The following is a 15,886-nucleotide window of genomic DNA, read 5'->3' on the forward strand; positions in this document are numbered from 1 at the left end:
CCCCTCTGCAGGGCCTCCGATTCAGTGGTCCACGTTGGGGCCCAGCAATAGCATTTCTAGTAAGTTCCCGGGTGGTGCTCACACTGCTGGTCCAGGCCACGCTTTGAGAAACAGCAACCTGGGGAGTAGGATTCCTGCAAGGCGATGTGTTTTCCAGACTTCTCTGGTAACAAGGATCGCTTGGGGATGTGTGCAAAAAGTACAAATGTCAACTCCATGCCAGATTCACCGAATCAGAGTCTCTGGGGAGTGTCTTGGGATGCTGTATGGTCTGATTTGGGGAAACGTTACTGCTATAGTGTGAACCCTGCACACCATCCATGGGACAGTAGAATACACTTACTGTTCGAAACTATAAGTCTCCTTCGCCGTCGCATGCTTTGACCCTGTGAACCCCTCTGCCCCTGGAAGTGTATTTTCCTGGCTTCACCCTCATTTTAAAATGAATTTTAAGCCATCATTCTGAAACATACTTTTTAAAAAATTCCAGGTGCCAAATTATGGTGCAAAAGAGATGCCAAGAATACCTGTCTTCTGAGAATAAGCATCTGAGAAGTTATTACTGAGTTCCTTTTCTATAAGCATAGTCTCTGGGGGGGGGGGGGGGGCGGGGCAGAGGCAGGGCAGGGAGGGAAGGAGAGAATATGAATATAGAAGGGAGGGAGGAAAGAAAGAAATGTACATTTCAAGCAATTTCCAGGTGTTGGTGATACTGCTAGTTTAGGGAGCACACTTTGAAAACCACTGGACTAAGACCAGTGACTCTCAAGCATAGTGCATTACAATCTCCTGGGGGAGCTTTAAAAAATACTTCTGCCTGAGTCCCACCCAAGAGGAGGATTTAATTGGTCTGTCATCGGATCTGGGCATTAATTTCAATGATTGGCCAAGGTCATGAACCACTGCTTGTGGGTCCCTCAGGATAGGGGGTATCCGATTAGGAAGCATAAGGCCTGTTGGGCAAACAGGGCTGAACCAGTACCTCTCAAACTTCACGATGTATGATCACTTGGGCATCTTGTTAGGGTGAAGATTCTGATTCAGTAGGTCTGGAGTGGGACCCAAGATTCTGCCTTTTAAACAAGTCAAGCAGATGCTGCTGCTGTCAGCCTAGGTACCACATTTTGAATAGCAAGGTGCTTGCAAGGTGCTTACAAGGTGTTAACAAACACATGTAAGTGCCTGTCAACACAGTTTATACATATTTTTTTAAAAATAAAGAACAAATAAGGGCAATGTCAGTGAGATGGTAGATATGTTGAATTAGAAATAATAGATACTTTGCCATTCGTGAACATTTATAATTTTTGTTTTTGTTTCTTCCTACCCCCTACCTATAGTTTCAAACAAACGTTTGTGAATTAATTTTACTTCAGTGTGATACACATAGACCAAAAGGCCTCCTCGCACCCTCATCCCTGCAGCTAGAGCTCAGTGTTCTCCCTGAGTTGGGATCTCGCCTTCCAGCTTCCTCATGGCCTCACACTCAGCCAGCTAGATCACCCCGGAGGCCAAATGTTTAGTAATGCACCAAGGCCCACATTTCAGGAGCTGATGGTGTTTGGCTCTAGGGCTATCCGTTTGCACACTCGGGCAGCCAGCGTTCTGGGGACATGGCTTCAGCCCATGTTTCTGGCTTGGGTCCAACCTTTCTGTCCCGGGTTAGGGGTGAAGCTTTTCCCCTGGCAGGTTCCTCGTGTGGCACTTTCCTAGTGTGGGGGAGTTGAGACATTGTTGTCAGGTTTTTAGAATGGGGAATGAAAGGAGAGGCAAGGGAGAGGCAGGACCTCCTGGTGAGGAGGAAGAGACTGAGGTCTCCGCTGCTGAGTCAGCTTCCCCCAGCCTGTTGCATTTCCCAGCAGAGCACGGCTTGGCAGAAGCGTTAGATGATTGCCAGCATTTGGAGTCAGTGTGAGTGACCCCAGGGGCCCTCCCTGCCCGTGCTGGCCGGGGGGCAAGGCTCTCCCTACCGGGTGTGGCCTGCCAGTGGTCAGGCGGTCACTGCTACCCGAAGCATTCCCCCAGTGGAATGGGACGCCAATAGGAAACAGGGATTTTAGTCATTTCCTCTTTTTAAATGAAATCTTTGTGGCAGATGCCCACGCCCCTACCCGAGCCCAGGCCTTGGAATTGGCCTGCCTTGCAAGGGTCGACAAATACCAAATCAGCACGACTTTTGCGCAGCCGTGAAAGTGGTATGCTAGTCCCAAGAGGGAAGCCATGGCAGTAAAAAAGCACAGACTGTTCTGAGTCTCCTGTATTAAAAAGGGAAAAGCTTAAGTGAGATTTATTTTAACGAAGGGAAAGCAACATTCAGGATTTGCTTGAACAGCTTGTATGACATGTGAAGGGCAACTTGAACTTGAGTGTGGTTGGGACACAGTAGAAGCTAGTTCCGCCTTTTTAAATCTCTGGATTCAGTTTCTGGTCTCAGCCTTTCCTGTAACCGTTTTCCATTGCAGTTCACATGCTATACCGATAACACATCTTAACATTTGGAGAACATTTGCTAGGCAACAAATTATAAAGTAGCCCCTGAGCTGGGTACTTGACCTCTTTTAAGTTTCTCTTAAATAAGTGTAGGAACTTGCAGGTCCTGAGGAAACACAAGAACACCTGGGAAGTTTCTGTTTAGGTATAGCTGCGCCTTTCTGCTATAAACAGTGGGAAACAAATTTTTTAAAATCAAAGGGCTGGTTCTATCTTCAAGGTGAAATTCTCCAAGTGAGGATTGAATAAACCATTCCTGGAATGTCCAGTGTGCTTTCCCCATGATTATATAAAATAAAGAAGCCCCGACCTACCTCTCCTTAAAGATGGTAGGAAGCCTAAGCAAAATACTTAGAAATAAGATCATTTACTTTGTGTTCCTCGTTGGCTTTAAAACTCTCGATGACTTGACTTCGCACTTAGAATAACAACCCATTCTCTTTCGTCTGGCCAACAGGCCCAGCCAGGCTCATCGTTTAGCCTCTGTTCACCTCTCCTCTTGGCCCCGTTGTCCCTTTGCATGTCTTCATAAACTCAGTTGCTCAAATGCATAGGGCTTTACCCTGCCCGACTTTTCAGACCATTTTTTTTAATATAAAAAAAGATTTTAATTTTGATGAAGACCACTTGATCAGTTTTTTACTTTTATTGATCATCCTTTTGGTATTATGTCTAGTACTAGAGGACTAGAATTGGAGAGCTCTGTTTTCTTCTAAAAGTTTTATAGTTTTTTGTTTTACATTCAAGACTATGACTCATTTCAAATTAATTTTCGTATAAGGCGAAAGGTTAAGATCAAGAATCATTATTTTGCCAATACATGGACAGTTGCTGTAGCACAATATTTTTTTTTAAAGATTTTTATTTATTAGAGAGAGGGAAAGGGAGAGAAACATTGATGCGTGAGAGAGAAACATTGATCTGTTGCCTCTTGTATGCACCCCTACCAGGGACCAAACCCGCAACCCAGGCATGTGCCCTGACTGGGAATCAAACCAGTAACCTTTTGCTTTACAGGATGATGCCCAACCAACTCAGCCACACCAGTCAGGGCTGTAGCATCATTTTTAAAAAAGACTTTCCTTCCTTTATTGTGTTGTTTTCTATGCCATTGTGGAAAATCGTGTGGAAGCGTTGTGTAGGTCTGGACGGAGCTCCATTCTGTCCCTGGACCGTGCTCAGCGCCCGCACTCCTCAGCTCAGGTCTAGGTGTCTCTCAGGTCTCGCCTTCGATGTCATTTCCTAGAGAAGCCTGCAAAGATCACCCATTCCCATTGGTCTCTGTATCCTCAACTTGAGTCCTGAGGAGTTTAGCCTCCATTATTCTCACTCCACACCTGTTTTCTCCTCCTCATGGTATTTAGAATGATTTGCTAATTGGCTGTTGTGTATGTATGTAATTCCTGCCTTTAAGCTCCAAGAAGGCTGGGACTAAGTCTCTTTTGTTTATCACTGTAGCACCCAAAAGGGTCCCTGTTACATACTGAGTGCCTAACCAGTATCTTTTGAATAAGTTATTGGAAGAAAGCAAATTCTTCTTGGGTGACAGTTTCTAAATCAATGGGTACCATTTTCATAAAATTAGAGGGCATTCCTGGTTCTTGGTGCCATATGACTTAATTTTTCACAATTAACCAATTAATATTGAAAGGCAGTGGTTTTGAGAACCTTCGGCCTTTAGTCACCTGGAGGGCTGGTTAAACTGCACCCTGCCCGGCCGCACCCCCAGAGGTCGTTCTTCAGTGGGTCTTGGGTGGCCCGAGAATCTGCACTTCTAACAAGTTTCCAAAAGACCTTGCTGCTGGTCTGGTTACCACACTTTGACAACCACTGTTTGAAGGTCATGATCTCTTTTACTTAGTGATAGTCCCAGGTGCCCTTGAACTTGTCACGAAAAGTATTAATCAATTTAAGAGTAATCATAGGAAAAAGAAAAGAGAAATCGCAGAGAATATACAAGAATCCAGTCCCAGAGGAGTTAAAGGGAAAATGTTCGCTATAGTAGTAAATAATAAGAACTGGCCATTTTAAATAATTTAAATAGGAAATGAACAAAAGCCTTTCAGACTACACTGAACTAATAATTCTCTCACATCTATGGCTGCTGCATTTTGGTTCTTTAATATTTGAACAAGCCAAAGCACTGATATTTTACCTCATAAACTATTACCAGAGATGCTTGCTAAGTAAGAGCAAGACCACTAATGTGGACAAATTTATAAAATCAAAGATTAGGTTCTGCTATGATCTTGTTTTCCCTAAGCCCTTCAGAGGTGAACCAAAGCAAGTCAATAAAAACTATTTCATGTGCTTATACTGAGTCATAAAAATTACTTTCCATTGAAGTAAACAAAAAATAAAAAGGTAGCAAAGTTTATTAAGAAACTTCAGTAATTCTAATTTCATTTGTCTGTTCTCTTCTAGTCTGTTTCCCCTTTCTTTTGGAGAAGAGTAGTTAGTTTTCAGCCTAGGTTGCTATTATCTGATAAACTTTCATCACAAAAAATTCCCTGGAAAGAAAATCTGCCAGCATCAGTTCTTTTTAAGTGTTCAGGAAGCTATGTGGGGCCAGCAACCCGCCTGGAGCAGAGCCAGTGCAGGGCTCCAAAAGTATTTACAGGCTCTGAGATGGTCTTAACCCGTTTGTTGGCAGCATGGCCCTATGTACCCTCTTGGAAAGATCTGGATGCACTTCCGTGGTGCAGAGAGCACGTGGATGGGCAGGCAGAGTCTGCGGGAGGGCTGGACACACCCGGTCCACTGTGGTGCACAAGGAGACAGATCTCAACATGGGAACTCTTCAAATGAGGCAGAAAAGATAAGTAAAGAATTGACTTTTAGTACAGCTAATCTGTGAGGCACACTGTGACCTAAATTAGGGCCGAAAGCACAGATCTCCTTAGATTATTTTGGGAAAGGAATGAGGTGGGTATCTGCTTTGTTTGTTACTCTGTCCTCAGTGCCAAAAACAGTACCGGGCATATCATAGGCTCTCACTTGTTCAATGAATGAATTAATTTATTTACTGTTGTTTTTCCATATTTTTTCTTTATTGTTTGCATTTTAACTTGTTCCAGTGGTATAAGTACTTCCTTCAGCCTCTTAAATATGTTACTCCAAGGAATAAGTTTGAAAATGTAACAGCAAACATAGCATAAAAGTTCTCCAATGAGCAAAACCCAACCCTTTTCCTACAATATAAGTGAAAGCAAGTGTCCAGGTAAAACTTTAATTTAGATCGTGAATGATAATTGAGATTTCTCTTGACCTATATACCCCACCCATACCAAGTAAAGTATCTATTATATTTGAGGAGGCCAAATGGAGTTGGGTCATAATTAGGCAATTTGGTTGCAAAATAACCAGGAGTTGGTTAATATTACCCCACGATTCTTGTAGTAGAAGCCAATATTCGAAATCACCAGAGGATAATCTGATGATGAACTGTGGCCAGAGTTTGCACTAAAAATATGCTTTTAATTAAATTACTTTTAATTACAATCTTGACGAAATATGTAGACAGTCATAGATGGTATATATATAGTAAGTTAGGCTTTGGAATACATCTTTGAAAGACTGACTTATTCAAAGAAATAAATGAACTTTGCATTTTTTTATTAGGTTAAAAATGGGGGGGGGGATTTTTCAGTTTGTTGGGTTTTGTGGGGTTTTTATGCAGAGCCTACTTCCTTCAGATTTCTCTTTAGCACCCAGCCTTCTGAGGTCATCTCGCTCAGGCAGTCACATTCCTTACAACTGCGCCCTCATCAGAGCACACAGACGGCCACAGCACTGCTGCACATTGGCCGCGCACTTTCTCTTCTGCCTTTGCGCGTGCTGTTCCTTCTGCCTAGAATGACCTTCCGTTCTCATCCTGAAAAAGACTCATTTATCCTTTGCTACTTAGGCCTAGTGGTCTCTTGTGAATACTTTTTTTTGGCCACTCCCATACTTTTTGGGCAAAGGTAAGACCACCTTACTATGGATTGGAATTGAACTGTGTGTTCACAGCTGTTCTAGGCTTTCTCCTTTTATTGTGTCTCTGTCTGCTTCTAGCGCTAGTGTGTGAGCTTCTGGGAATGGCTCAGTGCTTTAGTTTATCTTATATCTCAAAAAAAAAAAAAATGACCGGTACACATTCTAGAATGTTACAGGTCTTTAAAACATGTTAATGTAATTAAAATATACATAGTCAAATAATATATTGAAAATAAATAGCCTCAGGTGGTAACAATAGCTACATTAGGACTGTGAGATAATAAATCACCTTATTTTTTGCATGTTCTGTCTTTTCCAGATTTTAGGTAAAGCTATTTATATTGCTTCCTTAATTTTATTAAGTGACGAAAAATACTATGATATGGTATAAAAGAGATTCTAGAACTTCAACATCAAAACTCTTGTTTCCCTGTCGTAATTGTCCTTTGGAGCAGCAAGGTTCTTCTAATTATGCTGCCCTAATTCTATCCATTTTTGAAAATCCTGTGATTCCGCTGAGAGCCTCCCGCCTGTCCTCAGTGGTGGAACATTTTTTTCCATTGAAAAAGTACAATACTTAATTTTTTGAAACAGTCAAATGACATTGATAGCAGGATGTAAGGAACAAAGCTAAGAGGAGAGTGTGATGGTTAAGTACCGAGACATTTCCTGAGTCATACCTCTTCAGGCTCTTTAAAACATGTAACCTCCAGGAATAAAATTGGGAATGCAATTGCTTGAAAAACAATATTACATAACACTTTGAAACTTAACTTTCTCTCTAAAAGAGGTTTGAGTGATCAGCACATGCATCCCTCAGGTGACTGCCTTGAAGAGGACCCCACTCACTCGGGCACATTTTACTTAAAGCAGTGGTGCCCTCACTCTAAATCCCACGCCCCCGGGGCTGCAGCATGAGCCAGAGGGCTCCCTGAGCCCTGAATGTAGCTCTGTCCCTTACTGGCTGTGTGGCCTCGGCAAGGTCTACACCTCCCTTTGCCTCAGTTTCCTTTGTATAAAATGGGGAAAGAGGATTTTAATACTTAATAGGGTGGTTCTGAGTTTTCAATAGGGAAATACCTCAGTGCCTTAAAAAGTAAGTGCCTTGCATGTAACGTAATTTCGCCAGTTCTAAGATACACGTATTTCACATTTTAACATTTCTGAAATGAGGATGCAGCTTATAATTCATGTAATTTTTTAAAATGCATCTATTATCACCATTTAGTTAGCAATAACCTTTTTGATTTAAATAATGGGGCACCTTGAAGTAGATTGTTTTAGGTTTCAATAATGGATAGTAGTAAGAACTCTATAAATAGCAGCTGCCATCAGCCAAGGCAGCATCGCCATTGTTGTGGTTCTAACCAGGACAGTGGCATTTGATTGGCTGGCAGTGCTAGCCAACTCAGTTTCATCTATTTGTTTTTGTTGATGTGTTCTTAGAAAAGATCTGCTCAGCTATTTTTTAAATTATTTGTTTTGAATTAAACTAACGGAAAGTATTTAGGAGTTAATGTATATAATGTCTGCATTATTCTCCTCATTATACTTGGGAAGCTAACTAACATGTTTTTCAATGCGGATCAGTCTCTTGAAATAAACAGAGAAGACAAATTCTTTATTTTCTCTATTGATGTATTTTCCTAAATCCTTTCGAAGAATTGCTCTTTCTTACTAAGCAGAGCTAAGCCACCATTGTACCACTTAAGATTTACTGGTTTGCAGGTTTTCTCTGAGGGAGAAAAGAAGCAGTTTATTGATCTGTAACAGAGAATGGATTGTGGCCAGACCTTTTCTGGTTTGTACAATACACCGACATAAGAATCTGCATGTCATTAAGAAGACCGAGTCCTCCCAATTTGAGGCCACCTGTCAGGCATGAACAATAACTGGGGAAAATCGATACGCAATATAAAACTTGTTTTTGCACAAACACTGCCAGGATCCATGCACAGTGATAAGCATGTCTTTCTTGTTATTTTACACTGGCAGGCTTGTAGTTCCTCATTTTAGGCTCCCCCACATTTTGATTTTATTGTTCAGTTTGCAGGAGGGTGGGAGAGATCAAACAATCTGAAATAAGGATCTTCTGCCAGGTGGAAGGGGTTCTATAACGGCAAGAACCTTGGACCAAAGTTTATGAAGCTTGACAAGGAAGGTTCTGGGCACATCTCCATCCAGATACCTTGACAAATACTTCATGCACCCATAGCACATGCAGCTTGTTTCTTCTTGCCTTCTGCTTGCCCTCCAGAGGTTAAATCGTGGTATTTACACACCACTATGAAGCAAGAGTACAAACACACCAGGCTAGAAAGGGGCTAGTAAACAGGGATTTCACTTAGGTTTTTGATGTTGGCTTTTAAAAGTAAATTAGTTGAATAATTCCAGAAGCTGGGCTTCTTTGCTTTGCCTCTGAACCTCCCCACTCCTCCTCCTCCAGTCCTCCGAGTCCCCATTTGTTTCTTTTCTTTTTACATAGTCATTCTTGTGCTTAAAGATAATACTCACTCTATCCCTAAAGCCTGCCTTTGATTCAGCTAGCTCTGCCTGTGCACAGAGGTATTGCTGTCCAAGTTCAATGCCCTGGACCTGAACCAGCGCCCCTTTCCAACAGGAGCTCAGGTGATTGCCACATAGTCAGAGGGATTAGAGCCATCCTGCCTTCTGCATACTGCCCGGCAGACTGGGGACCAGCAAGGAACAGGGAGGCCTCCCGTGGAAGGTGGAGAATTCACTCTCCGCCTGTCAGCCAAGCAGTAGTCTTCGTAGCTGGAAGAGCCATGCAGGGGAATGCGCCTGTCACAAGCAGCCTGTGGAAGAACCGATCCTGTGCCGTTAGCTCTGAACTATCCTACAAACCCATTCAAACAGTGAGGAAAATTTCACAAGCTAAGCAGCAAGAAATTCTCACCCCGTGTGATCAAAGTGATCAGCCATTTCCTCTTCTTCCTTTTTATTTACTTATATTTCTGACCTTTAAGCATCTCCATGAGTGGGGTCTGATAGTTTCCTTTTGCATAGCATTGTTAAAATACTTTTTCCTTTCTTCAGTGCATTCTAAAGCAAATAAAACCAAAGTTGACAGGATGTAGCTAATGTTTCTTTTTAATAATTATTATTACTAAAGTAGTAAAGGAGCTAAAATCATAATTGCACACCCCTTGGGCAACCACAGTGAACATTTTGGTGTATTCTGATTGTTTTAAATAAATGTCTAAATATGTACATAAGTATTTTTAACAAAATTAGGTTTATGATAGAATAGCTTTTTAATCAATGTACTTGGAGTATTTTTCTGTATTATTAAAAACTTGTGAACAATTTCAGTGGCTGCTTTGGATTCCAGTGTGTATAGATATATTATTTTAGCATTCTGCTCTTGTTGGGAAGTCATGTAGATATTTGAATTGATACTTCAGTTCTGAGCTTGGACTTTGCTAGGCTCAATTTCTTCTCATTTTGTGGGTTTGAGGTTAAAATTTGGGCACAGGAGACATGGAATATTTCTGTCTGTATCATTGTTTGGTTTGCAAAGGTTGGAGCAATGTGTTTTTCCTATTTTCTTTTTTTAATTTGTTTTAAATTTTGTGATTGTAGCAATCTCAGTTAACATTATAGTAATCTCAGTTAACCTTTAAATAATCAATCAATATAAAGTAAGAAATATGTTGCCCAATATAAACCCTAATATTTCAGAACTGCCATTTGATGTTTATCCAACAGGACAATGGGAAATATTGAAGATTTTTTTGTTTTTAAGAGAGGAACTAACTAGATTAGATTTGTGTTTTACATGAAAGACTTGAACTATCTCAAAAAAATGCCATGAACTTAATCATTTTTAAAAATGTGAACATTTGGTGTAACAACTGCTTTCAAATTGAAATTGAGTAAATGAAATTAGTGAACCTACAGTGGAAGGAAGAATAACCTTAAAAACCAAGTTTGTGAAGTGCTACCGAATCATCCACATTAGGAAGCCATTTGTGATTGCAAACCACCTTCCTAAAAGTCCCATTTCTGGATAAGCAGTTTTGTTTCCCGTAAGAGTATTATGTGTAGAGACCCGCTCTCAGCGCCTGTTCATGGCTGAGCCCAGGGCATCCACCCCCTTGATCCACAGGCCGTCTCCCTGCGTTTGGATTTGCTTTCTCCATTAGCAGTCACCTTTATAAACAGAAGTCTAAGATTTAGTGTTGTACATATTTTTAAATGATCCATTTTGATGGGGTTCTCTTTATTGTTTCAGGTTGACTGCGTTTGGGAAGTTGATGCATAAAATTTGCATGACTCCTCACTCCTTTCTAGATCTATCATTGGATTCACGCCATCATGGCTCATACCACAAAGGTTAACGGCTGTGCTTCAGGTAACTGTTCTGGAGTGTGTGCGTGTTAGTGTGTATCTGTGCTCAGACTACTCTAACTTCTCTTTTAGTGAGTGGATGTGTAATAGCAAGTTACCTAGATAACTAGAATTTCAAAGCAATTTTCTATTCATTAAAGTTGGGGGATTTTTTGTTTTGTTTTTTAATCTCTTAGAGAATTTCCTTTTATCTTCAGAGTCTTCATGTACAGAAATCAGTTAGGTAAATTATTACCTAAGTCAATTCTATTGAAGTGTTGAAAGATAAATGTAAAATCCTGAATGCTGATGCAAGTATAAGGTATACTCCCCTGGCATTTCTTTATGAGGGATTGAAGAATGAGAGGAAATGAGTTTGGATGCTTAAAACCAATTCCTAGTATCTACTCCCAAGCAGTTTTGTTTGATGTTCATACACAGAGGGAAAGGGAGTGGGGAAGAGAAGGGTATATTCTCTAAAGTGACTTTCCAAGACAGTCACTTGCAACAAGCCATATTATGAATCATGAAACTTGCATTCTACTACTTATTTTGGTTATGTTAGAGACCTATATAGTTTGCGTATCTATCCCAATATTACTTTTATAAAATTTGGGAGAAATTGATGGAACAAATACAGTATGTAAACCGTAAAACAACAACAACAACAACAACACGGGGCAGTAAGCCCTGGCTGGTGTGGCTCAGTGGATTGAGCGCCAGCCTGTAAACCAAAGGGACTTCAGTTCAATTGCCAGTCACGGCGCGTGCCTGGGTTGCGCGCCAGGTCCCCAGAAGCGGGCAAGTGAGAGGCAGCCACACAGTGATGTTTCTCTCCCTCTCCTTCTCCTTCCCTTCCTCTCTGTCCAAAAATAAATAAATAAAATCTTTTTTAAAAGGGGAGAGAGGTCTTCTAAAGCTAACAACAGGAGGAAGAGACCTCTAAAGTGGGCACACCCAGCCCATGTATGTGACTTTTCTTTTAAAAAAGTCTTTTTTTATTATAGTTGGCATATAATATTGTATTAGTTTCAGGTACACAACATAGTGATTCAACATTTATATATCTTAAGATGTGCTCACCACACTACACAGTAACCACCTATGCAAATTTATCACACTATTATTGACTATATTCCCCTTCATTTTTTTTACGCATCTCTCCACTTCTCTCCTCTCTGGCAACCATCAGTTTGTTCTTTGATTCTATGAGTCTGTGTTTGTTTTTGTTTGTTTGTTTGTTTGTTTTAATTCCGCATATGGGTCAAATCATGTGATACTTGTCTCTCACTCTGACTTATCTCACTTAGCATAATAGTACCCTCTAGGTCCCGCTCTGTTGCTGCAAGTAGCAGGATTTCATTCTTTTTTATTGATGGATAATATTCCACCATATGAATCTTGGCTATTATAAATAATGCTGCGATGAACATAGGAGAGCATATATCATTTCAAATCAGTGTTTTCCTTTTTTTAGGATGAATACCAACAAATGGAATTGCTGGGTCATATGGTACTTTTTTTTAGTTTTTTGAGGAATCTCCGTACTGTTTTCTATAATAGCTGCTTCCATTTCCAGTTCCATCGACATTGCACCAGGGTTCCCTTTTCTCCACATTCTCATCAACACTTGCTGTTTGTTGACTTTTTAATAATATCCGTTCTGACTGGTATGAGGTGGTATCTCGTGATTTTTAATTGCATTTCCCTGATGATTAGTGATATTGCACATCTTTTCATCTGTCTCTTGGCCATCTATATGTCTTCTTTGAAGAAATGTCTCTTCAGGTTGTCTGCCCATTTTTTGATCCGATTGTTTATTTTTTCGTTATTTAGTTGTGTGAGCTCCTTATATATTTTGGATATCATCCTCTGATCAGATAAATCATTTGTGACTATATTCTCCCATTCAGTAGGGGTTTTTTTGTTTGGTTTGTTGGTTTCCTTTGCTGTGCAGAAGCTTTTTAGTTTGATGAAGTTCCATTTGTTTATGTTGTTTACCTTGCTTGAGACATACCCAAATATATATTACTAAGACTGATATCAAATAGTTTACTATATATGTTTTCTTCTGGGAGTTTTATGGTTTTAGGTCTTACATTTAGGTCCTTAGTATATTTTGAGTTAAAGTTTTGTATTTGGTGTACATGTACGAGCGAGGACCCAAAAAACGGAATTTATGTATAAAAAAATTGTGTATTCATTCTTACATGTTTAAATTTCAGTAGCCGTCAGAGTACTCTCCATTTGATGTAGGATACCTTATCGAGACATTTTTTTCCACTGCTCAAAACAGTTTTTGAACTCATCAATTTTGAAGCCTTTTAGTGCTTCTGCCATTTTTTGTTTCACCTTTTCCACGTTGGCAAACCTTTCCCTTTAAGGGCCTTTTTTTATCCAGGCAAACAAACAAACAAACAAAATCACTGGGGTAGAGAGGGAGGGACAAAGGGGGTCATGCCGTTTTTGGTCAAAAACTGCTGAACACTCAGCACGGTGTGAGCAGGTGTGCACTTGTAAATCACCCGTCATGAAATGGGCAAATGCACTGAGAGAGTCTTCCAAAAAAAAAAAAAATCACTGAAGCTAAACAGCCTCTCACAGCAATGCCAACTGGTACACTGATACAGATGGGTTTCCTAGAACACTCACCTAGCAGAAGAAGGCTGTACTACAAGGAACCTGCCCTCCAGAAGATAATTTTGGGTTTTTTGGCGGGGAGTCCCACCTCATATGTGACTTTGTATTCCAACCATCCCAGCTGCAGCTATCTGCTCTGGCAAGAATGTGATAGTTTGCCAAAGACCAAACCCAAATAAACTCAACTTTTTATTTCATTCATTCTTTTGCTTGTCCTTTCTGTTGTCCAACTTCTTGGGACTTCTCTAAATTCTGCTCAGGAGAATACCTAACATTTAATGGACACTCACTGGGTACTGTGGTGCCCAAGATGCTTTCCCTGTGTTACCATCATCGTAATCTTCACAATGATCTTGAGATCACGCTGTTAGCGCCATCATCAGCATGACCGTCCCTGTGCAGCACAGGGTACCTGTTTCTCTAGTGAAATATTTGATAAGGAAGGAGCCTGAAAGAAACATTGTGAAATTTCTTGAGAGTTGTGGGCGAGTTTCAGTCAATCCTGTGATGCTGCGATCTCCCTCCCCTGTCCTGCCCTCTCTTCTGTTCACACACTCAGAGGGAGCGGGGGCTTGGAATTGTCGGGGCCTCAGATCTCCACCCTCTGGGGTCTCTGACAAGATCTGACTGCACGGGTTTAATATATCTACCCCATTTGTCCCTCATTCCTTTTATAACTTGCTGGTCCTGGAGAGTCTCTTTTCTCTTTGTTCCTGAAGTCTGATGATCTGGCTGTAACTTCCACTCTTCACTTGTGTCCTGCCTTTATGGGTCTGGGCGCTGAGTTTGAATGCAAAGGAAAGCTCTCTACTTCTGGGTGACTTCTGGGTTTCAGGGTATGGCTCATTAACGTACACAGGTATCTGGACCAGGCAAGGGAAGGTTTTTGTTTATTCTAGTCACCATGACCTTTGTAAGCCTGTAAGCAAATCTGATTAGAGGCTCAGTCATACACAATTAATTACACACGCGCATAGATAACTAAACATATATGCAGTATATTTATGTATACATACCACAGTATATATGTGCATATATATGATAGTATAGAACATTTTAAAGTATAGACATATAGTATTGTATAAAAAGCAAGAATTATTGATAATACTATCACTCAGAAATGAATGTTTTGCTCATTTTGCATACACTATTTAAATTTTATATATTTCACGTAGCTGAGATGGTGCTTATAAAAATCATTTTAAGCTTTTTTTTAAAGCCAAATTCAAACAATATGAAAGTATTTGCTGGTTATAAATATACTATTTTGAAATATAATTAACATAGCATTTACAGGCTCCAGATTAAGATGGGATGAAGAGGGCTTTGTGGCAGCTAATGAATACTGGTGATTACTCTTTCCCATGAGAAAAAGATAAATTATTTGGGAGTTTTAAATGTGGAGTAAATGATACAGTTTTTTTTTTTTTTTTCATTCTCCAAAGATAAAGTATACTATTAAATACGCATTTTAAAACTATACTTCCCCTAGATGTGTTATGACCGAAAGGGGTCCTCCTCCCTTCTCCCCAGAAAAATCACAGTTTTGGGCTCCACAGGACATGAGGAGAAATCCCTTGTGAAGCTGGGGTCAGGGCATCAGCAAAAGAGGCACAAGAGGCACTGTTCATGGTTTTAGGAGTAAAGCAAAAGCAAAAGTAGAGCAGGTGAAAAAAACACCACCTGGCTGCACTGTGCCCTTGGCTACGGAAACCGGCTGAGGACTGACCATCCCATGTTCACGTCCCAGTTTAGAGTTTAAATTGGGAAAGGGACGAGTCACACACGCCTTTTATACTCTGACTTCCCCAGTGAGTCCTTCAGTTAGAAGATGCTGATTAGAAAATAAGAGTAGTTAGAAAATAATACTGTGCTTTGTAAAGAGTAGAAAATAATACTGTGCTTTGTAAAATTTGTTACGGTACATTTCAGACATACAGAATGTGTAAAGGTTAGATAATAAGCACCACGTACCTACCACCGAGCCTAGGAAATAAACCGCACCAGTACACGGGCAACGTCACTGGGCCGCTGCAGCGAGCCAGGCGATGTTCTCGGCCCAGGGGCGAGATGCAGCAGGAGCAAACCAGGCAGAAACCCCTGCCCTCAAGAACCTTACCTTCTGGTGGAAGTGACGATCTCCTGGGGACGGAGTCTCCAGATAAAATAGGGGGCATATTTATACTTTAAAAGTATTTTTCTTTATCTGAAATTCAAATTTAACTGTGGTTCCTCTTTTTATTTGCTAAACCTGGCAACTGTGGCATCCCATTTGCTACTGCACACCCTGTCGGTATCGGTCGTTTGTCAGTCTTACCTACTTTCACCAGGTCCTTCATCTGACTCCCGAAGACTGATACAGTTTTTTAGTAATTTAAAAAAAAATTGTTATGATATTACTATGAGTATCCTGACATCATTTGTTAAT

The 15,886-nt window shown here is 40.6% G+C and overlaps 1 protein-coding gene across 1 annotated transcript in view; it reads left to right on the plus strand.

The window, feature by feature from the left end:
* The window catches only part of KANK1 (KN motif and ankyrin repeat domains 1), a 189,513-nt gene that overhangs the window by 120,009 nt on the left and 53,618 nt on the right, over positions 1-15,886 (plus strand). The window contains exon 3 of the mRNA XM_054583057.1: positions 10,724-10,843. Within this exon, the coding sequence (XP_054439032.1) occupies positions 10,807-10,843 (37 nt within the window). The 5' untranslated portion in view covers positions 10,724-10,806. The remainder of the gene's footprint in view (positions 1-10,723; positions 10,844-15,886) is intronic.

Source organism: Pteronotus mesoamericanus, unplaced genomic scaffold (genome assembly GCF_021234165.1).
Source record: "Pteronotus mesoamericanus isolate MK-2021 breed Mesoamerican mustached bat unplaced genomic scaffold, CSHL_Meso_final contig_73, whole genome shotgun sequence".
In the NCBI taxonomy this organism is placed as follows: domain Eukaryota; kingdom Metazoa; phylum Chordata; class Mammalia; order Chiroptera; family Mormoopidae; genus Pteronotus; species Pteronotus mesoamericanus.